This window comes from Cyprinodon tularosa, unplaced genomic scaffold (genome assembly GCF_016077235.1).
Source record: "Cyprinodon tularosa strain WSP-4 unplaced genomic scaffold, ASM1607723v1 ctg163, whole genome shotgun sequence".
Taxonomy (NCBI): Eukaryota; Metazoa; Chordata; class Actinopteri; order Cyprinodontiformes; family Cyprinodontidae; genus Cyprinodon; species Cyprinodon tularosa.
In genome coordinates this window covers 225242-251398 of record NW_024038467.1, presented here as the reverse complement: position 1 = coordinate 251398, position 26157 = coordinate 225242, and the positions used below count along the sequence as shown (strand labels likewise).

The 26157-nt window shown below is 38.4% G+C and overlaps 1 protein-coding gene across 1 annotated transcript; it reads right to left on the bottom strand.

Moving 5' to 3' along the window:
• Positions 1-1794: 1794 nt before the first annotated feature.
• Positions 1795-22157, bottom strand: pdgfra (platelet-derived growth factor receptor, alpha polypeptide). The gene is made up of 29 exons (XM_038280693.1): positions 21946-22157; positions 19454-19529; positions 19122-19373; positions 18382-18633; positions 17597-17736; positions 16402-16564; positions 15798-15990; positions 15219-15334; positions 14830-15120; positions 14488-14745; positions 14248-14372; positions 13970-14138; positions 13671-13860; positions 13448-13563; positions 13185-13311; positions 12902-13098; positions 12077-12171; positions 11718-11850; positions 11360-11464; positions 10483-10593; positions 9951-10104; positions 7966-8126; positions 7578-7693; positions 6985-7107; positions 6781-6892; positions 5408-5507; positions 5140-5245; positions 4176-4411; positions 1795-4071 (listed from the first exon to the last, which is right to left on the bottom strand). Exons 2-29 carry the CDS (start codon positions 19509-19511, stop codon positions 3924-3926), a joined length of 4347 nt encoding a protein of 1448 aa, XP_038136621.1. The 5' UTR covers positions 19512-19529; positions 21946-22157; the 3' UTR covers positions 1795-3923.
• Between the last annotated feature and the right edge of the window lie 4000 nt (positions 22158-26157).

Here is a 26157-nt window from a genome sequence, read left to right as displayed (position 1 = left end):
CTGATGTTTTTTTTTCCAGGATGACGTACAGAGTTTTAATAATATAAATACTGTACACCTGGAGAATAAATAACCAATATACAGCTATTGACATTTTTACAGTAAAGGATATTTAAAAAATAGTAGCAACCTCACAGATGTGCAAAATGACAGCAGCATGTTATTTAACTGACTAAGGTAGAAACTGTGCAAAATCAGCATGAATGTAACAACCTATTGAGGTTGTTGGGAACAGTGGTGGTTCTAGAGTCTTACAGGTGTTGGGAGGAAGGATCCCTAAATACCGTGGTGCATTTAGAGTGCAGTAGTCTATCACTGAAGGAGCTCTCCAGATCTACAACAACTTCATGCATGGGGTGGGAGACATTATCCAACAGAGATGTTAATTTAGTTAGGATCCTTTTGTTTCCCACCTCCAGTATCTGGTGCTAATCCTTCTTCATTTCAAACGGCTTTTTCTCAGCGGCAGCAGTAAAACAGACATCGAATCACATTACCACCCCATATCTGACAGTAGCTACAAGGCTACTGTCAGATATTGACCGTTTGAAAGCCTCATATGGACTCTTCATTAATTGTGTCTTTAAGGTCAAACAGCTCAATATTTGTCTCATCTGATTAGTAAACCTTTCTCCAGTTAAAGGCTAGATTGTGAACAGGGGCCTCTGCTGATGCAATTTCAAACAAAGTGATTTTTTAAACAGGAATGTCATTTTCACTCACTGCCTACTCAGCTCCAGTCAGCCAATATGTTGATGTCAAACTAGCTTCACCGTGGAGAGTGATATTCTACCATCTTCCATTTTACAGTAATTAATTTCCTTTGATGTGAGAGGGACAGTTTGAGTCAGTTGGTTGAGATGTGGACTTAGCGGGAGGCTCAAAGAGGAAAATTAATGCAAACAAATCCCAAAACTGCTGGTAGAGGGATTACATTCTAGAATGACTCTGGCATTTAATCTGATAAATGTTTGTTTACTTTACTAGATAGTTGAGTGCATAACAGGACAATGAGTCATACTAAATGCCTCATTCAAGAGACTTGAATGATCCCTAAAAGCTTGTTGCTCATTTTATAAAACTTCTCTGTTTAAGGTGCAACTTGCAGAGGTATGTTTACCTGTATAATTCAGAGTTTAAGCACCTATATCTAAATTTTGCTCAACTTTGAGCTAACACCACTAAGACTTTTTGTTTTCAGTCCTTAAAGCTCCACAATGTATATTCATTTTACCCTCTCCAAAAGAACATTTTAAAAGCATGATTTGAGTCAATGTTCATGTCCATGACCATGATGCTTGTGGATGTAATCTTCTAAGTTGTAAAACAAAAACAAAAAAACGTGTCCGTCATATTATTAATGTTAGATAGAAATCCCTGCTGCAACTGTACACTCCAACTGTTGAAAGACATTTTCAAACAGAAAGGTCCACTACTTTGAATGCCGAATGTACCTTTTGCAGGTACTAATTCATTTTGCCCCAGTGTAAAAATGCTTGTCTCCTTCATTTGTATTCATGTGTTAAAATTTAATATTTTCAGGAGATTATAAAAATGGGCAAGGGTTGTCTGTTTCTGCCATCATCAATCTGCATATTGCTATAACAAAATGTCAAACTGTGGAAAAAAAAAAAAATGAGAACCATCTATCTATGCAATAAATGTTCACTTTCTGCAAAAAAATTGTTGAGAATAAAAGTGAACATTTATCTCTCCCGAATACACCTGAACCCCTATTTGTTTATTTCACATTATAGGATTTATTAATAATAATAAGAGAAGCAATACATGGCATTTGTTTACATTATAAATCATTTATTGAAATATAAATCATCTGAATGTACATAACTTCAAATAATGAAACGTATTGAAACATCGTACTTGGTGTGATTATCTTTAACTACAGATAGAGTACCATCACCCACCGACACATCACTCACAGCCAATCACATCCACACCGCTCTATACATCTGAGGCTAGGAGAGAGATTACAGTATTTTAGGCTCTGCCTGCATATTCATCTGCAACACGTAAGAAAAAGCAAAGTGCATCAATGATTGTACTTTATATCACAGTCAGTAAGAGGAGGCAGAAGTACAGCTTCTAAAGCGAGAAGATAGGGGCGGCGCAACACATGTATAAGTAACAGATGTACCACAACACATCAGCTAATAACTGTTTAATAGTAAAGCCTCATGATGGTGAGAGTGAGTCTGCCGAAGGTCAAAATGGTTAGACAGGTAAAAAAACAACATGAAAGATTATAAAAGGTCTTTGGCCGTCATTTACTTGTTCCAACACTCGCTTGGATTTCATCCATTTTATTGTAAAGCTCCCAGAAATGCAGTTGCATGGCCTGCAACTGATACTTTATCCCATCTCATTAAAATAACGAAGGTTATATAGTTTTTTTTGTAGCCATGTTCTAACAAGATATGGGCTGGTTATCCATATCAAGATTAAATTTCCCCAATCGTTAAAATTCCCACAACTTAAAGCCCACAGTGCTCGTGTTGAAAAGTTTTCTCAGTTGTTTGGAGAATTTACTAACACAGCACTGCCTCTATCCAACCAATACTGCATAATACAGGCCGACAAGCTAAAGGAAGAAAAATGCACTTTCCTCGGACTTACAAAAAAAAAAGGATTTGTAAGGTAATGTGTCTGTTTAGAAATATTCCAAGCTGTGGGTATTATTTAAATTAAATCCAAATACCTTTCTGTCAGACATTTTGCAATAAAGAGCATAAAACTACTACAAAATTAGGCATGATATTTTTTGGAGGGCATATGTCTACTTATCAAAACAACATTAAATAAATTTTGCTTTTCTGTTTTAAACATATTCCATTAGGTCATGCTATCTATTTCAGCTTGAAATAAATACCCCGAGTTAACCAGCCCATATCTTGTTCTAACCTATTTATATTTCATTTTGACATTAATTTGTTTTTTTATGGACCATCACTATAACACGTGTTTCTAGAAAGCAGTAACTTTATAGGACGCATAGAAGACGCTATAGAAGCTTATTTTATACTCACATACAATACTAGACAACTAGTAATTCCCTCATATAAAACAACTCTGGAGCTATTTACATTACAATCACACTTCATTTAAAAAATGCCCACATGTCAAATATGAGCTAGATCTTTACCTGGGATCTTTTTTTGTTTTTGGGGCCAAAGTGGACAGGCAATACAAAGACTAATGCAACTAAGAAGCTCTTCTCACGCCCATTCAGACAGATATGATTGGTTACTAACTGCTTGTTTCACAATAATACATGTTCTTACACCAGTGAGGTAAAAAAATAAATTTGAACTACTGCATGTACTTAGCTATTTAAAACATTATGTAGTCACAGAGAAAAAGATGCACTCAGTCCAAATGTTGTGCTTAAACTCAAGGTTTTGCTACTGATTGTGCCAGCATCAGGTGCTTCAACTGTAAAAGGTCTTACTTCCTCATAATACAGTTCCTGGTAATGGAATCGTATAGCAATAATAGTGCATTTGTAGTGGTATATTGTAAGAGTTGTGAAGTTCTTGATTTGTTCCTTCTTGCTTATACTGTAGTTAAAAAATGCCCAACACAATAAAGCTTTATAAAATGAAGATGTTTTTTTTTTAAACTGTTTGATCTGGATGGGTCAAACACAAACGTTAGCCTCCTCCCTTCTTTCAGTCCCATTTTCATTATTGCTCGTCCACATCTCCAGCCCAAAAAGGGTCTTTGTCCGCGGAGAAGTGATGGGCGTACCTTACGTCACCTGTGACTCACAGAGACTGGCAAGTGGTTTTGTTCTGTCCTTGTAGAAGGAGTGGCATGGCTAGAGTTTTTGGCTGATTTACAGGTCTCGCTCTGCTGTCCCATGTCCTTGCAGCTCTACCCATTGCCACCCTTTGGTTCGGCAGCTGTCACAGAAAGCTGTCCTCCACCAGATCGTTACAGTCCAGACACATCTCGTCCAGCAGAGTGATGTCCTCCAGGCTCTCACCCTCACGCTTAGCATAAGTGGAGCTACTTGAGCCAGTCTCAATTGCGCTCTCCTCAGATGTTTGAGAGCTAAACCAGGAAAGGACAACACATGATTTGTAGCTTTTCAATATTTTGTCACATAACTTCCATAAAAAATCAGTATATTTTAAAAACTTTTATACTATGCATACCTGTGTCTGTTCCTTTTTCCATACTCGTCATCGGATATAGGGTCCAGATCGGGGAGGGGAATAATGTAGCCACTGTCTGAGCTCAGTCGCTGTTCGTCGAAGCCGCTTTCCCTGTCCTTTAGCTTGCCCTGGTTCTTGTACGGTATGTCAACGTAGCCTGAGTCAGTCTCCATGCATACTCTGGTGACAGCAGGGTGGTCACTCTTCAGGAACTCAAGGTTCACTTTCTCGTAATGCTGGATAGAAAAGAAGTAAACGCCTTATGTTGGCAAAACTAAAAAAATATATATCACATCTCAAACGGTGCAGAGTAGAGATGTACCGGTACACATACAGGATGTAGGGATGTACACATATGATTAGGAAAATAAGGTTCTAAGAAGGAGAGAGGTGTGTGAGGATTTTTATTTATTTCATCATCTTTTCAGTTGGTGTGACTTAAACTGGAAATCATCCAAACATCCTAGCCAAGGCGAACATGCTAAAACCAGTTGCTCCTGAACTGCTTGCCATTAAAAGAGGGAGTAGGACAGGGGCAAAGCTGTTCTGACGCACAATATGTGGTGTGGAAGTTTAATTAAGGCTGGGTGGTGGAGGCGAGAACCAAGGCTGTGTCATTACCCAGACTGAGGCCAGCCACTATGACCATCCAGCTGCAGCATTAAGGCTCTAATCACTTTTACACAAATGGAGGGAGAGAGCCTCCAGAAACACTCCCATTGCTCTCACAGAGGATGTGGAAGGGCTTATAACTACCCTGCTACTTTATTAGTGGATATAAAGTATAAAAAGGATTTTAACCTGTACTTTGCTCTACAAACTGGTAGTAACAAGGCCAGTAAATGACCCAAAAAAATGATAGAAGAGCAGAACTTATAGGTAAATAATGAGGAGGTAAAATTTACAAGCAGGTGTTACAATTACTGAGAGTCCGGAGATAGGAGAGGTCATGAGGAACACTCACTCTCTTGTAGCTGGAGGGCAGCAAAGACGCCATATTCTCACTCAGACCCATGAAGGAAGGCCTTTTCTCTGGCTCGCTGTTCCAGCACTTCATCATCATCTCATACCTGAAAAGAACACAACGTTACTGGAAAAGGCAGCACAGCTAAGCCTTGTCATTTTTCAGTGATGCATGTCAGTTGCTGCACATGGGAGCTTAGAAATAACATTATTTTACAAGATGAGAAGGAGGTTTTGATAAACTGGCATTCCTATGAATGGTTACTTACACATCTTGAGGTGCATGTTCAGGCTTTGACATTCGGTATCCGCTCTTGATCTTGTTGTAGAAACTGGAGTCTACCACCATCCCAGGGTACGGTGTGCCACCTTGTAGAAAGACATGGTTATTTACGAGTGTGAACAGCTCTTCTTCTCAAGTATCTTTAAAAGGTTAAACTTTTGCCGGTGTTCACTTATTTTTTATTGCAGGAAAATAGATTTATTTAAAAAACTATCTGGGTATTTCAACAGGAGTTTTGCAGATTTTTTCCCATGCTTACAAACCTAACCTAACCTATCTAGCTGAAAAAATAGACTTTAGTCCACATCAAGTTGTTGTTGTCCATGTTTAGGTTAACTTATTTGTTTGGGCTCTGACTGGTGAACATTATTTTGTTTGACAGCTTTTATTATTTATTACCTTAATGTAAATCTGTTTTAATTGACTAGTATGTTTTCCTGTTCTTTTCTATTTTGACAAGTAGCTAAAAGAAACTTTTATGTCATATCTTATTTATACCTTGGAAAAACAAATGAGCGACAGGGTAGGTTGCATTACAGTAATCTTTCTTTTCTTACTAGTACACTGTCACATAAAAAGGTAAAAAGTCATTATAATGTTTGCTGCTAACATATTATTATTCTCTATATCATTTCATTAGTATGTAAGAAAAGTTCAAAAGGTTACAGTATTCAATAGAGTTCAGAGAGGAAGTTCATTGGTGGGTAACCATCTTCCATCTCCATCAATTCAGAATACTCTCCATCTTCTTTGCAAATTAGCACCTAATGTAAACATAGGGATAGTTTTATGCCGTTACAGTTCATCCCAAACTATCACACAACAAAGGCAGTGTTTGAATATTGAATATAGAAGTGCATGTTGATGCAAATCCAATACACACCAATGGGTGCACTTTGCCCCATACAGTGGTCGAAGTTATGCCCAATGTATCTAATTTCCATACTAGATACCTGAATCTCTTTTTATAAATTAAAAACACCAATTTAATTTTTAATAAACCCAAGTAAATTTTATATGTTTTTTATTTGATATCTTCAGCCTTTAAAACTACTAAGCAGAATTTGTACATAAAGAACAACAGTAAAGTCATTTACTATAGTTTTCATTCTTTTTTTATCAATTCAGGGCATTCCTTTAAAGAGACAGCAAAACCTGGTTTATTTTGTGATTTACAAGCTATTGTGGCAGAAAGTTAGACTAATATTGTTGCTTTAAGGAATTATTTAACAAACACAGTTTGATTTGAGAAATATATTTGCAGTGATATTCAGAAGGAGCCAAACGGTAGCACCTTTATATTAAAACACTTGTCATCTATAGTTAACTTTTATAAGAAAAATTACTTGAAAAACTTACCAAGGGTGAAGATCTCCCAGAGGAGTATGCCGTATGACCAAACATCACTAAGACTGGTGTATAAGTTGTCAAAAATACTTTCTGGTGCCATCCACTTCACTGGCAAAAAGGTCTGCCACAAAAGAGAAGGGATGTTTTTGTTAAAAGATGGGTATCATTAAAGTACTGCATGACTTACTGTAGTGAATATAAACAGATACTCACGCTTCCTTTAGAGACATAGTTGTTGTCATGCATGATGTCTCTGGCCAGCCCAAAGTCACAGATCTTGACAATTTTGCCCTGAGAGAGAAGGACGTTCCTGGCTGCGAGATCCCGATGCACACACTGTCAAAAAGGAGGTGTTGTTGTCATCTGTTTGCTGCAGCACATCTTGCTCCCACAACCACAGGCTACTTCTGTGTTTCATTTTCAGCCAGTTTCATTTTTAATACTGTTTCATTTTCCTTTATAAAGTTTAAACTTTATGCAAGCAGAGCAGTTGGAAAGAAGGCCATGACCGCTGGGATATTTAGGGATAATAACTATGAAGTTGGACGGGTAGCTTCTGGCTGCAACTTGCCTCGGCTTGGTAATTCTAGCTCTTACTTTGCTGCTGCTATATTGGTTGTCTGGCCTCTCTCCTGAGTGGGTTCTACAACCTTTATGGAGCTGCTTATCATACAACCACTGCTTTCCTAAGTTCCCACCCGCTTTATTTGGCAGTCATCTTATAGAGCAAAAACAACCTGCGATTATAGCCTGTGGAATGAGAAGAATCTCATGATTGGGAGAATATTTGACTTCTTCAAGCTTACATTTTTGGAAGCAAGAAACTCCATTCCTTTGGCCACCTGGTAGGTAAAACTAAGCAGGTCGGTGGTGGTGAGACCTTCACTCGTGTCATCCGACAGCAGGTTGTCCATCTCAGATTCTGGTTTGGAAAATACACAGTGAGTGCTCATGAGTAAATGTTCACTACGTGTTGTAAATATAGCACACTTTTCTAAGACCTGGCTTTTAATGGCATTCTCAAACTGGCCATTATTATGTGAGTGCTACAATTATCTTCTCCATGTAATTACAGGCCACTTCCAGGCCTAAATTCTGACAAGGGTGTACCCCTTTAACCAGCAATGACTCAAAGGCAAGACCAAGGCCAATAACTCTGAGGACAGAGGGAGACAGAAGAACTGCAGTGCGTACCGCCAGAGCCTTTCTGTGATGGAGGGTGGTCGTAGTTCGGACCATGGATGTCTGTGTACTTGGAGTTTGTGCTCATCTCCAGCATTGGTACATACTGAGTGTTGTCTGCCTGTTTCATATCCATGTAGTCTCCTCTGCTCTCAAAGGACAGAATCACATAACTGAAAGCAAAAACAAAAGAGGAAGGTGTGTTAGAGATGGTAGGTTTGAATAATATTAAGTAATATATTAACAATTGTCTTACAGAAATATTGATACATTTTGTTACATTACAGCTGCAAACCTAATTTATTTTACTTGAAAATGACTCCAGAACATTTGCCAGGAAGAATTTGAGCAATTTGGTATGCACATATATTGAGCATAAATGGATAATTGGTATAACCTTTTAACTACATTTATGTACGTCTATTATTGGAATGTCATTAGCAGTTCTTGTCAATTAAAGATGGAAATGTACGGTAATTGGTCTTTGCAAAATAGCTCATGCACAGTGATGTTAGATGCAGGATATCTCAGGTTTCAGTCTTGCAAGATATGTTTTGTTTAATTTTCCTGTGGACTTTGACTGGACTTTTGTGACAAATCAAATAGGTTTAATCTAAATCCAAAGACTGTGCCAAATTCTTTAGGATTTGGTTTGTTGTCCTGCTGGAAGGTGAATCTTCACCTCAGTATTCAATTGTTCTGCCGCTTCTTACAGGTTTTCTTCTATGATTTAGCAACCTCCATCTTCCCGACTTTCACAGCCTTTTCTCAAGCATTATAATAGCAAAATTAACTCATTACTTTGATTAATGGGGTTTTCAAGGGTATTGCTAGTTTTTTTTTCTTCCACCAAATACTGTTCTTGCATATCCTCAATGAGTTCTGCTTTATCTGTTTTATGTGGCTTTTGGTAAAGTGAAAACATGAGTTCTTAAGCCTTTACACACCCCTAGAAAGCCATAATTTTCAATCACTCAACACATATTATCATGACAGAAACTCTCACATGAGCTATGGGTGTTTGCTGTTCCCCCACACTTACCATGAGCCTTTTTGGGGATGATTTTCTGCTAAATGTTCTCCTTGCCTGACTTGTTAGTTTAGGTGGAAAATGTCCCACAAAATTTCCATATTATTTTGCCTAATGCTGTTTTAGATCAGTCAAGACTTTTTTTCTGTTATTTGAATACATTTTCTCTTGCAGACCTTGGAGGCTCAGTAGAACAAGTAGCCTTATGATGAGATTAAAAATGCGTAAGCGGATTCTTTTACTAATCGGTTGTCTATCTAACGCAACTGGTTTCACTGGATCTTATTTACAGATGTCATTGTAAAGGATGCAGGATCTATGTAACTTAAAAAGGACCTTTTTATATGTAAAAAGCTTTTTAAAAAAATCTTTGATTTATCTTCCTCATCACAATCATTTATTACTTTGTTTTTGTCTGTCATATGAAATCTGCAAAAAAATATTTAAATCAAAGGTTTCAAAGTGACAAAATGTGGTAAGGTCAAAGGGTATGAATATTTTTCCAATGTAATCAATCTGATAATAAGTATACATTAGTTTTTGTAATCACTTGTTCTCCCGTTTCTAGGGCTGAGGTTAGAGGGCGATGTGGTTGAGGCCAACATGGTAGCCAAGATTAAATCATGTTATGGTGTTTCGAGGCGTGGTCACTGTGAGTCATCCATCAGCAGATGCTCCTCAAAAAGAAGACGAGGCTGATGTTTCACTGAATGCTAGGGAGGATACAATTAACAGGTAGCTCAGTAGAAACAACATTAGGCTGAAAGCTGAGATCCCTTCGAGCTTTGATCTGATTAGGAGAAGATGCCAGGCAATATCCGTTACCACTGAGAAAATGGTGATTATGTTACTGTTTAGGAAATGTTTCCATTAAATACAAAAATGTAAATGTGGTTGGAATTAAACATGGTTATCTGTCAGAACAAAACATGTAGAGCTTTTTGGCCATTCGCTTTGGATGCCATACCTCCTGCTGTTCTCATCTGCAGGATTGATCCCAAAGATATCCAGCTCCTTCTTGTTTTTCTCAGGACTCAAGCTGAGGAAGCTCTCCCTGTTCTTGTGTAGATAGTTGACCAGGTCACCATGGAAGCAGTACTCAGTGATAATGTAGATAGGGCCTGGGAAACAACACAGAAGATAAAGGCGTGCATCGGCGTCAGTCTGCAGGCTAATCTTATCAGAGGCTCATAAAGGCTAAAAGCACAGCCAGGAGAGCAAGCTTCTACTTTCCCATAAAAAGCCAATTAAAATAGCAGGCCCACCAAGAGCTGTCAATTTACTGTGGCTGTTAGAGCTGTAAATGTCTTCTATGGCCAAATATGGGTTTGTGTTTGTGTGCACATGCACGTGATTAAGGGAAAAACTGTGCAAAGTGATGACTGGTTTATGTAAATGAAACAACAATGGCTGTACTACACTATTATTATTGAGCACGTCTATGGCTATGAGTGAGCATGTTTATTAAGAACTTCTGTTTTTGTGTGTGCTTTTATCACCTGACTTGGTGCATGCTCCCAAAAGGTTTACAATGTTGAGATGGGGTCCAAGGTGAGTCATGATCTTCAGTTCAGACATCAGAGCCTGCTTTTCACTGGAGCGAGCTGTGGCTGAAAGAAGGCACAGGACCATAACTATCACAAAACAGTTAGAGCACAGAGGATTCATCAAAGCATGCATCAGCCATCTCTTATCCTCCAGTTAATTTTCTTACTATTTATCTTTGATTGTTTGGTTGGTTGTTTGTTTAAGAAAAGCTTGGGTTTTTTTACGCTTAAAAGAAATTACAGACATAACAGACTTAATCTGCAAGACTAACAGAAAACTGTCATGTGGTAAACTAGGAAACTTTAAATTTTTAATTGTGTAAAATGTATTTTTAAGACAACTTCAGATTAACAAAGAAGTCAAACCCAAAAAATATATGTCATAATAGATCTGAATATATGCACAATATTCCCTTTTCCTTTTAAATTTGTACAATGATACGAAAAAAAGAACTGTAAACATGGTAACCAAATTGAGAGTTTGCCACCATTAAAGAACATAATTCATCAAGTTAGAAAACACAAAGTATAGACAATACTATTAGTTGGGTATTTTACAATCATACTCCGTCGACAAAGCTAATTAAGAAAAGCCAAGTAGGCAATTTGTAGTTCATCTAAGTATTTTAAAAAATTGCTTTTAGGACTGTTTAATGTCTCATCAGTGATGCTAAATCTTACTTTGTTAATGTGGTTCACCTTAGAGTCTTAAAACCAGAAGCAGCTGAAGATTCCAGACTAATCCTGTTGCCAGAGCATGCTGGCAGTAACCAGACAGTGGCTACCAGTGGCATTCCTCATGTCTTAAATAAAAGTTTGTTAAACTTACGTTTCAGCATTTTCACTGCCACCTTCATTACAGGCTGAGAACAGCTGAGTCCATAGGCGGTGCCTTCAACCACCTTTCCAAAGGCTCCAGAGCCCAGGATCCGACCTGAGAATGACAGGAGGATGTACAGTATGGATTAGTTATTCAGGGTGAAAGGGACATAGACAATCTGCTTTATCATCATTGGAGTGGTTGAATCTCCCTTTCATAGATGAAAGGGAGATTCAATTAAATCCAAGCCATCAGTAACCAACCAGTCCTAGCTTACTTATCACAGCCTCAATTCAAAGCCTGAGTAAGATTCAGAAGTTGCAACATCTCCAGAGGAAACCATATGTTTCTAAAACATTAAACTCACCAAGCACAAGTCTATCTCGGGGAAATTCCCATCTGGAGTCGTAGGGAAGCTGCATGGGATCTACATAGATGTACTCATGGCCGTCCGGACTCACAGATTCTATGACCCTCCAGCGGATCTCATACCGTGGTTTCTAGATGGCAGAGAACACATGAATTCATCATTGTCTGTTAAAGTAAAACATAATATGAACATCTTTGAACAGGCAGAGCAGCAAAACCAGATGCACAATATTTAAATCTCATGTTAACATATTTTGGTTTTGAACTGTAACCGCATATGGCTGAAAAATGGAAAATGAGCGACAGAATGGATAAACATGCGAGAAGTGAAGGTGTGCCAAATGATTCCAACAATACCTGCTTCCAGATAACAACCAAGACAATGAGTGAGATGATGACAATGACCAGTAGAACCAGCACAGCGGCAGCTACCGTCAGCTCAGGGTGAGGGCCTGTTTGTAGGAAAGCCAGTGATTGCATTTTTTACATTCTGAACACTTTTCATCACATGTATGATTGAAAGTAAACACAGCTTATGTGTTGCAATGAAACATTCCCTTTAAATGGGGTTTAAAACTACCGTACATGGGAATCTGGACAACCACCCCCTCAAAAAGGTATGCTGGTAAGGAGCGGGGAGGAGTCAAGAGACTTGCATTATTAGGGAATGATTATAAGGGTATAAAACTCATGCTGTGGTGTATTATTTTTTTATCCTATGGTTTATGATCCCGTAATTATCTGTCAAAATATTTATCAACCCTTTCCTTGTAGAAAATGGGTTCACATTTACCGTAAAAGTTACGTTTTTAATTTAAAAAACTAATTACTGTTTTGCTTTACAAATATATAAAAGGGAATAATCCATGAACTTATAATTAGTGTTATTTTTAGAGGGAAACATTGTATTTACATTTCATTAAGAAGTCAAAAGTAAACAAACACTTTTGGATTGGCTCTGCATTTCAAAACATTGCTCAACTTGCTAGTGATTCTAGTGAAGGCTAATAAGAGCCATATTGTCTGATCCATTTTGCAGAGACAAGTTGCAGACCTCTGCTGTAGACCAATAGCAGCTGCCTAAGCACAAATTCATTGTCTTCTTCAGTAGAACGGCCATTTCAATGGCAAAAAAAGAACATCTAAAACCATTTGTATGCAGCCACTGAGTGGAGTTCTTACCAGTGGACACCAGTTTGATCTCCCTGCTATCTACACCCAGTTCATTCTTGGTAAAGCATCGGACTGACAGAGTGCTTTCCAGATGACCAAACATCACTTGGGCCTCCAGATTGCTCTTTTCATCCAGGTGCGACTCCATCGTGATCTCTGTGGAGTTGGTGGGTAGAGGCGCCCAAGAAGACGTGTCATTGGCACATCTTGAGGGAAATAAAGAAATAATTATTAGGTTACATTGGGTATACACGCATGCATTCAAAAAGGAAACAAATTGCAATTCTCTTACTGTTTAATGTTCTTGCATATGAACCACTCTACAACGGGAGTGGGTTGCCCCCTGGTAATGCACACTGCTGATTGTCCTGTGGCTGAACCATGGTGGAGGTCCATAAGATCCACAATGACTGCTGGCACTGTAAAATTATGAGCAAAACAGGGTTTGGGCATATCAGTGTGTATGAAAAGATGTAATCTGATTGACCCTAACAGTGGCTAATGTTGGATCATTAAGATCCAATTTATTGTGTCAGAGGGCATCTTCCTCCTGACCTTTAACCACCAGGTGTAAGCTGACTTCATGGCTTTGGTTTCCATTCTCCACTCGCAGGGTGTAGTTCCCACTGTCCTCCTCCCTCACCCGGATCAGGGTGAGAACGCTTCTGTAGCTGTGCAAATCAACAGAAACGTCTCTCACCACAGCAGCTCAAAACAGTATAAGACATTTTTGCATAACGCTTTGTTTACTTTTAAATTAGTATTGGCAAAGACTAACCTTGTCTCACTTGTCTTCTGCAGATTAGTGGAGAACTCAGCGGTCACATCATTGAGTGGAATGCCATCCTTGAACCAAGTAACATGGGCATCGGGAAAGGAGGATATTGTAGCGCTTAACTCCCGGACCTCATCCAGTCTTGCAGATTCGTGGTGCTGAAAGTCCGGGTTGATCGTTAAAAACTCACCGGCTGTTGAAAAAGAGGTGGTCAGCAATGCTAAATACCAATTCAGAAAAAGCCTTGACGGAATAACAAATAAAAAATATTAACCCGAAGTAGGCAAGCTAAATACTCATACCAAAAACTTGAATAGCTATTTCCTTTGTCTGGGTCTCTCTAGACGCCACAGTAGTAATGGAACATGAGTAGTTGCCGCTGTCTTTGGTTGAGGCATGTGGGATCGTCAGGGTGTACAGAATCTCTCTATCTTTCCTGCTTTCTCGTACAGTTTTTGTACCACGATTAGCCTGTAACACAAAAACAATTATATAACCTTTAGATATCTCCTACATAACATGAAACATGTAACATATTTGGAGAATGGACTGGGATTTATATATTTATGTATTAGCTCACCAGTTTGCCAGGGTATTTCCAGTTATCTTCGAGTAGGTAAGGTCCTTGAGCCAGACAGTTGACAGTTATTGTTTCTCCAACGAGCAGAGCAGTTCTTTCGGCATAGAGCTTAACTTGCAACATATCTGAAACAGGGCATTTGATACAGCTGAATTTTTTTGTGTGATATCAGAAAGCCACATGGAACATTTTAAAAACAATAAATGTAACTTACAAGCTCAAAAACCCTAAGACACGCACCTATTGAATCCTGGACGATGTACTCTTCACTGGTGTGCACCTCTCCATTTATTATGGCCTTGCATACATAAGTTCCTGCAGAAAATGTTCCTAAAGCGCCCTGTTTACTATCATACATACAAGGCACAGGTTGGTTGGTGTCAACATTGACCAGTGTCACTATGGCACCGGGATCAGACACCCTACATGGAATCTCAACATCACTTCGCTCAGGCGGCAGATGGTATATGTATGCTGGCAGGAAGGGAGAGTCTGGATCTGTGTTGGGATAAAATGAGTCTTTCAAACAAGAGAAAAAAGCTAATCTACCCCAAAAGACGCAAAGAGATCCAAGATTCATACCTGGTACATAGATGTAAATGCTGCTTGCCTCGGCTTCCTCTGTGATGTTGCCACTATATTGGCAAGTGTAATAACCAGTGTGCATTAATGTTGCTATGTCCACAGTTATGGTGGAGACAAAAACGCCGCGGTCCACCTGTGATTGTTCCTCCCTATGGAATGGTGTGTCCCATACAAGTTTTGTGCCTCCACGACATGTTAAAGTGAAAGACGAGTGGAGGGGAACAACCATTTCTTCCAGGTCTGGTTGCAGAAGGGGGGCGGAGGAGGGTCTGATATCAAGTCTGGTAGCTGGAAAAGGACACGTATTGAGAATTCAGTCATAAATAAGCAATCGTAAACCACGCATTAATCCAGCTAATATTTATTTTTCAATCTGCCTATTTTACCTGTCATTTTGAGAATAAATGAGAAGTGAGCAGTTTGAGTGCCACTTATGGCTGTTATTGTGTAATTTCCATTATCCTTCTCCATAGGTACTCGGAATGTTATAGTGCTCTGATACCTATGTGAGAAACATTTGAGCTGATGAAATTATGTTGAACGAAATTATACAATATTTATATTTTAATCAGATGAGAATGTATATTCATCCATAGTGCCATACTAAATATTCATTGACCTTGACCTTTTTCACATTTTATTTCATTAAAACCACAAATCCCATCTTTTGTCAATTTTTTTATCAATATAGTACTTTCTTGTAAGAGAAAGAACACCTAATTTTAATTTCATTTTTTTTAACTAGATAAATTTGTATTGAGTGCCCCTGTCCCATTCAACCTACTCCTCAGTTATGATCAACCTGGTTTCTTGTATATAGCCCCAGTGAAATATGTAGAAGTTTGTGGTTGTTTTGGAAGAAATTGTGAAAATATTTCAAGGAATATTGATCATTCTTTGTATTTCAGCTTTGTAGCTTCTTGCTCGTGCACATTTTATTAAAGAAAAACAAACTATGCACTCACCGATTCCCCTCAATGCGACTCATTTTTGTGAAAATGTAAAAGTCCTCTGTTAGTGCTTGGTCATCTTTCATCCATGAAACTTTAGGAGTTGGGTATGCATTAATGTAGATTGTGAACTGTGTCTCTTCAAAAATTGTGACAAACTCTGTCTGCAGAATCCCTCTAGGATCCAGGGTTAAAAAGGAGTTATCCTCTGTGACAGCAAAGCAAAAAAAGTTGCAAATAATCATGATTATTGATTCTAAAAATGTCTAACAATACAGAGTCAGTATGGAAAAAGGCTCAGAGGAGAAAATGAGACTGAGTGATTGAGAGGGCTGAGGTGAAATAAAGGCCTGACACACATCTGTTGAAACCATCCCATAAAACACGCTGCATGATGTTAAAAACAGAGCTCAAGCTTTCTTGTTGCATTGAAGAAAATCTCTTTCACACATAACTAAACCCACAATGTGCACATATGTGAATACGCTAATTCACCTGAATGATGATGAGGATATCAAACATTAGGGATTGTAAATCACCACATGGAGCACAGAGTATTATACTCTCGTTGGAAGCTTATTCAAAATATTTAGAGAATGCTTCGGAGAGGGAGACTTACCGAACACAGTTACAGCCACTCTGCCCGCTTTGGCTTTTCCACTGGCCTCATTCCTGACCGAGCACTCATAGCTGCCGCCGTCCTTAACCGTGGCTTGTGGGATACTCAAAGTGTGGATGACCTTGTCCGTAAGAGTTAACTCTGTCCGGAATGCATTTACAGCCTAAAGATAAAAATATATGCAAAGCAACTCTCAAGTGACATGGTAATCACAAGAAAAAAGCATTTGGTTTAAACATATATTTGGTTGTTTAAGCTTGGTGTGTTTTGTCCATCACACAGTTACTGTACCAGGCTAATGACTAAAACATTTGTAAGGGCAGGAGATAAATCAGGATTGTTGACCCTTTTAAAGCTTGTAATTGCACCTGAGGACAGAGCCAGGAGTCAGGCCTTGTACATTTCTACCTCAATTTTTCTGGAAAATTGCTTAAAAGAAGCGAAGAATTAGCAATGTGCCTCAAAGTTTTACGAATCTGGGCAGCACTAACATAAATGAAAATACTGGCTTCAAAGGTGTACCCTAAACACAGTAATATTTTGACACATTACAAATGCAAGGATGCAGAGCTTATTTTAAGAGAATCAACAGCATCGGGAAGACTAAGAATTACAACAGATAGGTCAGGAATGTTCCTTTATTCACCTGTGAGCCTCTGTACCAAATACATTTGGATTTAAAGTACACTAAAGTTTGCAGCTTTAATATTACTAAATGGAAAAGGTTAACTGGATATGAACACTTTTTTGTGTGAGTGTGCAATGCTCTAAAAAACCTTGAAATAAACCTGGTGTTTATCTGAATGATATGTGGAGACAGCATCCGTCCAACAGGTCTCATGGTCTGCAGGTTCAAAGGATTAACTATTGCCTTATTTACCGTCCTTTGAGCGGCTTCCTTTCCTTAAGCCATAAGTCATGAACCTTTAACCTTCCTGTCAGACTCTTTGGCATTGGGTTAACTGCCACAGTGGGTTTTTCTTAAATGTCCCAATCAAGAAAAGATTATCTAACAAATATGCAACCGTGAAGAGACAAGCAAGATTTCTATGAAAACATAAAGGTATGTGTCCTAAATGTATTAATGATTACAGTATATATCAAGTGGAATGGAAACAAAACTAGAGACTAAGATTAATATGAATTTTGAATAAACAGGAATACAGAACAAAGATAGAAAGCAACTATTTCTTACCTGTGTTTTGAGATAGATCCACTGCTGATGAAAGGATGGGCCCAAGGGTATGATGCAGGAGATGTTCAAGGGCTGCCCAACTCTTATCGTCTCTTCACTAGCACTGACCTTTATTTCAAAGTCATTCGCCTCACTGGGTTCTGCAGGAAGGACCACCACAGAGAGGCTATCAACACCCGGCATCTCACATGAACCAAGATGTCGACAGCTTGATTACTGTGACCAAATTTATTATATTGTAATGGCTGTTTTCATTCTCAGACACGCAATGCAGAAGAACAAAGCATTCTAAGCTCATTTTAGTGGCGTAATACAATGCACACATCACATTGTGGTTATTGCCAAAAAACATCTGAAGTATTCTTTCTGCTCTTGTTTTGTTTTGCCATGATTCTCCATGTTTTCTTTATTTTTGCCAGATTTTTCGAAACCCCACTCTGTGTTCTCACATCTGGCTCAGATTCGAAATACATGTGAATTTCCTTAACGGAGAGATTTTATTAAAACATGAAAAAAAATTATAAAAACAAAACTTAGCAGAATTAAAATAAACTCTGATAAGTTACACTTGTAATATCTTGTAAATTTATTAATGTGCACATCAAGGATTGCTCTTGGTTGAACAAAATGGCAAAAATAAATAGAAAATGACAATGGCATGGTATTTATTGTTAAAAATATCTTGTCTAAGTAAGAATTAATAATATCACAGAAAAGTCTGGCTAGAAGCTTTGAATTTGTAGGAAATACTTTGACAGACTGTGTCTGATTTGGTTCTGACTTACTCTTTTCTCTTACGGTGTAGATGGCACTTGTGAAAGTCCGGCCATCTAATGTGGCTTCACACTGATACTTGCCAGGAGATACACCTATAAACCCCATTCTGGGGTCATAAAATCCCGGGATTTTCTCTTTACTGGGGATTTTTATCAGTTCAACATGATATGTCAGCTGTGATGTACGGCACGCAACGAGACCATCATCCCCCTCATCAACCCAGTCTTCTGGTCCATCTGGGACAAACAGGATGGAAGGATCTAGAAATGAGCAGAGAGATTTTGTTTTTGTTGGGTTTTTTTTGTGCAAATTTTCACACTGTTTAATCTTTAACTTAATTGTTTGATTATTTTCGCATGTTTCACTCTATAGACATAGCCTAAGATAACAAATTAATTGGAATAGGACTTGTTTGTTAGGCTGGTGTCATCCGTCCTTTAATATAAATTTGTTTCTTATTGCCTGATCACTTTTAAATCCCGCAACTATACAACTAATTCTAAAGCAGCCCTATAATTCCTATATTCTAGCGTATTTGGTATTTTTAAGTATTTGGTCTTATTTACTTTCTTCTCTCTTTTTTCATATAAGCATGTCACCTGTACTAGGCTGTCACAATGTTTCCAATCCTTGTTGTAATTTCTCTTTCTTAAATTTTACGGGAATATGTTAATTCTATTGCTATGTACAACAGTCATGGTAAGTGGTGTTAATCCAAAGACCTTTTGTATTTAGCCATTTTTTTTACCTTTGACATATATATAGATATCCGTCTGTTCGCTCCCATATTTGCATTCATAATAGCCAGTGTGATTTACAGTAGCGTTGTAAATTAGGAGAGTTGAGGTGAAACCGTCAGAAGTAATTATGGCATCTTTCAGAACTGGTGCATCCCAAACTATTTCCGAGTCAGCCGAGCAGCTGACGTTGATGAGGGAATTAGGCTCCAGCTCACGGGTTGGTTCTTCCATCCCCATGGATGAGAACAGATCAGCCATCGCTAAGAGACAATTCAATGAATGTTAACTTATTGTCCAAAACTATGTAGAGGACTACTCTATGTCTAATATAAAAGTTTACCTGAGACCATTCCCACACAGATAACACCACACACCAGGTATATCTTCATCCCATCCATGGCTATGGATGTTCACCCCTGTGAAGAAAAGAAAAGTAACTATTTCTATCCAGTGAATAAAGAGTATTGAATCTTGATCTTGGTACCTTTAACTGTACATCAATACTAGATTCTTAACAACTAAATGAATAAATAAGGTATATGAACTTTTGATATATGTAGATAGGCTATATCTGTGTTTCCTAAACATCTCTGGTTTGACAGACAAGCGAAAAGGAGACAATTTATTCAGTCGTATAAAGACCCTAGACTTAGATATTCCATATCCAAACCCTGGAACACCAACAGCTTTATCCATAGGCCTACAATATGGTCATCCGGTAAGAATTTTATTTCAGATTTATCTGTTTTGTAAAACATAATTGAAACATCAGATCCGTAAAGATTAGGGCAGGATTTGGTTGCAGTGGTTCAGCTCTCCATCATTACTTTGGCCACTCCAATTGTGAAAGAAAATATTTATGATTTTCCCAGTTTATTATTCTCCCACACTGTTTACATTTGATCACTACTGCACTTCATAGAATGGAAATGTTCTGAAATCTGCACAAAGTGAAATCTCGTTTTGTATACACACTGTGTATACAAAATGACAAAAGTTGTCTAAGTCTAAAGACAGTTACAGAAACAAAATAGCTTTGTTTAGTGTATTAAGTTAGCAGAATTAGAGCAAAACTAACCATAAAAAGTAAAGAGTAAAGTAAAGCAAAGAGAATATTTTTACATATTTTTTGTCCAGATGATAGAAATATTGAGAATTTATTCAGTGAAGCTAATCTGATAATTAATTGCCGCTTGTTTTGTTTTTTGTTTTTATCATGTTTCCATCAACATTTTAAGAGTCCCCGGTTTGTGAGATTGGAGTTTAGAACGTAGCGCTTCCTTCCCGCAACCGGTAGAGGGCAACACAGTCCACCTTTTAGAGAAGATGCTAATTTAACCAGATCTATTATCGTTTCCCTCCTTCATTTCAGAAGTTGCACTTTTTCTCAATTGACTTAACACAGAAATGCTGACATTTATATTCTTAAAGAGACTCAAACATAAATCTGGACATTTTTTTCTTCTTCTTTTTTAAAGGTGCCTAATTTAGCCTGTGTTGAAACAATTATTTTTACATCTGGATGTTTCTGGACCGATGTCGGCATGGCGGGGAAGCTTTTAAACAACAAATATGTTTTCATTAAAACTTAATTTCAGCTCTCCACTATTACTATGGCCACTTCGATTTGAAATAAACTAATTATGATTTTCCCGGTTTATTTTTGTGCCTTCTTCAGAAAGTAAAACTATCCTCCCTCTTACTGTTTCCTGCGGTTGTCTGCTCTGGCTCAGTTGGAACAGCCTGAACAATCCATCGGCAGCGCGGCTTCGTCAACTCTATAATTAGGACATTCACTCAGTGCAAAATGACATATTTGCGTGGGAATCCGACAACAAAGTGCCTAATGCGCTTTGACGTTTTTATGGGCACCCCTCATCTTAAAGGGCTTTAGTAAAAAAAAATATATGTTTGTCATATGAGCGAAGTTTGGTGAGGAACTTTTATGAATTGCGCTTAAATGCGTCTGCAGAGGCGGTCAAGATCCTCGTATCTCCCTCTGTTTGTTTCTCTCAATCTCTCTGCAAGCGACTAAATGGTTTGCACTTATAAAAAAAAGTACCCTCTGCTGAAGGTAAACTGTGCAACAGGTCAGTTCATAGTGAATTCCATCAAAAATGAATTCCATCACAGCATTTAGTACCAAAACCACACAGTCCCCTTCAAAAATGATTGGATTTTGGAGATTTTTCTTAGTGCAAATGCGTTGAGGATTCAACAAAAAGACCTATGGTCCCACAGTAGGCTGTAAAAGAAGAGTGCGCCGTGTCTCCTCATAAACGGCCTTTTTCCTTTCTCAAAATCAAATCCAGCTATAAATCCTCATTCCCACTTCATTGCAAGCAGTGGTATTCCATTTTGACTCCTCTGCATTCCACCAGTTGAAATCAAAAAGTAATGCCCAAATTCCAGCTTGTTTTCCATTAAACTGCAAAGCAGCATCCAACAATTGTGCCTTCTGTCTTCGAGGTGACACCTCCAGCTGCGATGCCGACATTGAGCGCTTTTATCCGGAAGGTTGAGCGACACTTCACCGCTTGGTGTCCAGGGGCGAGACCATATGGCGCAAATCTTAGCTGAAATGAAATCCTTAACGCAAATACCCTGTGCAAAACTTTTGCACTGCCTGCAGAATGCTAAATAGCAGTACCATCAAGTTGCAATGAATTATTTTTAGAATTAATTAGTAAATATAAAGAAGGTCAAATTATGAATTTATAGTAATTTTCTAAAATGTTATAATTAGAATCAGAGTTCTATCTTGAGGTTTTACAAATGTAAGTAAACTGGATGAGTTTTTAAGAGAGTGCAGGAAGACGACCTTTCAATTACCTTTCCTAATCCCCTCTTTTTATTCCTTTCTTGTAAGTATATCCACAGTGAATTGGTTCCTCCAAAAGGCACAGCGAGGGTCCTTTGCAGCGGCTATAATCCTTAGAGATCTTGCGCTGCGAGAGCATATGTGCGCTGTTCTGTTCGCGTCCACGGCCGTCTTCACAACTGCGCTCCAGCTACAGCGACCTGTAACTGATTCAATGTTACAGTCCACCCCCCTCACCCGAAAAAAGTAATCATCTGGCTCAAAGTAAATAACTCTCAGGAAATGGCACCCCCCTCTCCCTCAGTCTCCCCTCTGAGCCCTAAACTTCTTTTCAAAGTAAGAGTCTTCAGAGGAAACCTAGAAAATTATCCAGATGAGAGAAAATTATGAAAAACTTGGTCTGCGAAACCTTTTTAGACAAAAGTCTTGATAAACCTTGCAATGTGTATTTCTTTTTGTTTCTTTTACAAATAATGTATACTTTTGTCAACTTTTTCTTCCAATTTCTGACTTCATAAAACTGGCTCCTGTTATAGAAAAGAATAGAACATATTTGTTGCTTTTGCATAGCAGATTAGTTACAAAAAGCCACATTTCTCGTGTCTCCAAATTTGGGTTCTGATCTCGTCCAGAGGGCGCTCATACACCACCATAGAATGGCTTACCTCTCTCATTGATTTCATTCGATTTCTATTAAAAGAAAACGAAGCATCAGAATAGTCTTTCTTTCTTCTTGTGCTTCAAAAAATGAATAGGACCCATATTTACTGCTCAGATCCATCAGTATGGTCAATTTCTAAAACCTTATCCCTCTATACCCCGGGGGGGCTCCCTGACGGGTATCAGAGGAATAATGGGCCCCTGTGAATTACCTATCTCTTGGCACAAAATGGGAGCATCAGACCAGTGTGTGTGGACAGGGCCCCGGGGCAGATTCCGCAGTACCCCTCCTCCTCTTCTACCTCACTCCATGCAGCCGCTTGGCGCAATTACTTCCACATGTTAGGGGAAAGAACAGTGTCCTTGTTCTCCAAACAAAGGATCTCAGCTTAGGAAGACCCAGCTTCCCTCAAAGCAAGTTTAGGCTCTCGCTTTAGAGCAATTACATCCAGGTAACCTGGTTTAAAAATCTTAATAAAGCTTGTGGTTTGATGTCAATTAACCATTAAAAGGCAAAACAATCAACACATATATACATAGAAATACATATATATTTTAGCTTTTCTGCTTTTTTTTTTTTTTTTTTTTGTGTGTCTGTGTGTGCCTTTTTTAACCAGAAACATCACCGTGGCTCACTGAATTTATAGCTTCCTGCTCCCACGTCAAAAATCCTAATAGTGGTGTGTCCGACCTTTCATGACATTAACGGTCCAGCAGGGGGCTTTGAAGCAATTTGCAAATGCCATTCCACACACACACACAAAAAAACTCTCTCTCCCTTCTCACCAGTAATAACGTTGTTAAAGTTGGATATAATATATACATATATATTTGTGTTTTAAGACAAACTTAACAGCAACATAGATGTTATATATTCGATATGCCTTTTTATTTTATTATGAAATGCTCTAATAGCCACCAACAAATTATGATTTTGTGACCCAAAAAGAAAAAAATTCCCCGCTTTAACAGTTGAAAACGTATTCTAATTCTTTTCATGCCCCATATTTTGTTTTGTTCATGCGTCAAGGTGGAATGTTTTAAAGTTCAAATAAAATGATAATGGGACCTTTGGGCGGTGGGCCTCTGTGGGAGCTGTCCTTGGTTCTGAAATATGTTTTTTTTCCCCCCCTACTTAACCAGTTTACTGCAAAACAAAAGTATTCTTACCTGCTTGCCTGCTTGTCTGTTTGTCTCTCTGTCCAAGTCATACCGACAAAAAAGTGGTGCTTGATATTTTAATGCAATCATTGCTGGCATGACACGCTTGTTACTTCAGCAACAAAAATTTACCAGGTAAATATCTTACGCTCCTGTGTTTTAAGTCAGAGGGCTATTTTTATGAAATACGGCCAGACCTATCCCCATTTCCCATACTCATGATTATGACAACGACGAAGAGAAAGCATGACATTCTGAAAGTGTTCTGAACCCAGGATAGTTTCTCATAGGAAGACTTTTGGAATATATGTTCCCAATTTGATTTCCAGCAAAAACATAATATCTCCTGTTCTTTATTTATTTATTTTTTTTTTTGTCATGCTGGTGTTCCAGCGCTCTCACCTAGGTTATTGAGTGGTGCACTAATTTAATCGGTCGGTTTTATTTAGTGGAGACATGTCCTAAATAAATTACCTTGTGGTTTTGCTACCAACATGTCTCACTGAGGTGATTGTGTTTTGTCATTTCGATTGTGAATGGGAATGTTTTTATGATTCACTTAGTTAGTGAATTTGTGCAGAAAGCAGACATTGCACTGAAGAAAAGCACCCCACAGTATGATACTGCCACAACATAGGCCTATATAGATTTTTTTCCTTTGTGCTTTTTGTTTTTAGGGGCACAAAAGGTGTTAGTTTGCAACCGCATATAACATGCTGTGTGAGGATCAGGAAGCTTAATTTGATTCCACTTACAGACATAATCAGGATAATCTTTTTTTAAACAGACTGTTACAAAAGCTTCAAACAGTTGGATGTGCTAACCAAAGAGGGAGACCACACATCAAAATGGACCGACTGGATGAGACTTTAAACAACAGACTGTCAATATTTACAATAATTATTATTGTAAATATGTATATATATATATATATATATATATATATATATATATATATATATATATAGAGAGAGAGAGAAAAAATCAACCAAATCAACCAATCAAAGTTAACCTCGTACACTAAACATTATGCTGCTTCCACTGTGTTCTTTTTTGGAGTTTGTGCAAATATGTGGACAAGTTTCTACTAATGAAAACCTTTGCTTCTCATTCTGCTTCTGGGATAGATGGATATTTTTGGACCCTGGAATAGCGCACTGACTCCCACTATTAGAAATGGACGTTACTTAGTAGTGGGAGGGACAACGCAGCCCCCCTCATTACCCTCATCCCCCCATCCAGTACTTCAACTTCTTCTAGCCTCCATCTCTCCGCATGAGACAGCAGCTGCAACCAGCTGAAAAGCGCTCTTATTAATTGTCTTTTGTCATGCGTAATTGCCCCGTTTTCTATGGCGTCCCATCTCCTCTTTAGAGATATATTGTGCTTATTTTTCGGTTTATTGGCAGGTAAAACCATCCCTTTTCTTTGATTTTGCCTCTAAAGTCTCTATATAATCTGCTGCACATTCCGTTTTAAAGAGATTTTGTGTTTTGTAATGTTGCGCATTTTAATGCAGCGCCAACTGGAAACTAAGTTCACGGTGGCCTTAAAGTCCAGGTCACGTCCTGCGAATCTTAAAACGGGTCCATTCTATTGGTCCAACACACCTGCAAGGGAACTTTAATTCGGTTAATGGGAAGTTCAATATATATTCATTAGATGGCTTTCCCCAGATAATATACGATCAGCAGCGGGATGTGAAAGAAAACCATTTATTTGCACTCTGAAAGGGTCTGCATGGGACCAAAACTTCACCTGCTTCCCCTCTCAATTAGGAATGTATCCCAAACTCCAACAGAAACGAGTTAAATTAGGCGTCCGCTAATTTCCAGTGGCCCCTCCCACGTAATCCCCAAGTCCATTTAAGCATGCCTCCTTTTAATTCACTTTAAGTTGAAAGGTTCAAATAGTGCCTAATGAAACAGTGACTAAATCGTCCTCTGTGGCTCCAAGGAACCCTGTCGATGTCCCTCAAAGCTCTCTGAGCACGCAGCCGTCGGGGGTCCCAGGCTAAATGCGGGTCCCAAGGCAGGACAATCTAACCTGTCAAAGCCTTTGCCCACTTCTATATATCCTCGTTTTGGGGCTTCAGCCATTGGCGGCATAGTCAACCAACGTGGGACCGAAAACGCAATTAAACTCGCTTTGGAACGACTGAAATCCTTTCAGAGGCAAACATTAATGGACGATTGGCTGCTCCCCAGGGGCGTTATCGGGTACCCTTTTGTATGAAAAAAATCTAAGGAGAAATTACAACTAGGCCTTCTCCATCCATCCATTTTGAGTTTAACAGGCAAGATCATTTGAATTGAATCCTGCGTGATGTTTCTGAATAAAATGAGCCTTCAGTTTAATGCAGCACCCTGATAATGGAAGCTTAATAGGAATAGCTGTTCATT

Excerpts from the sequence above, each read along its gene's own strand:
- pdgfra (XM_038280693.1), bottom strand. The coding sequence starts at position 19,511 with ATGGATGGGATGAAGATATACCTGGTGTGTGGTGTTATCTGTGTGGGA. Across the intron at positions 15,991-16,401 it reads AGTGGCTGTAACTGTGTTCG|AGGATAACTCCTTTTTAACC; the intron begins GTAAGTCTCCCT and ends TTGCTGTCACAG. Across the intron at positions 13,564-13,670 it reads CAGAAGACAAGTGAGACAAG|CTACAGAAGCGTTCTCACCC; the intron begins GTTAGTCTTTGC and ends TGATTTGCACAG.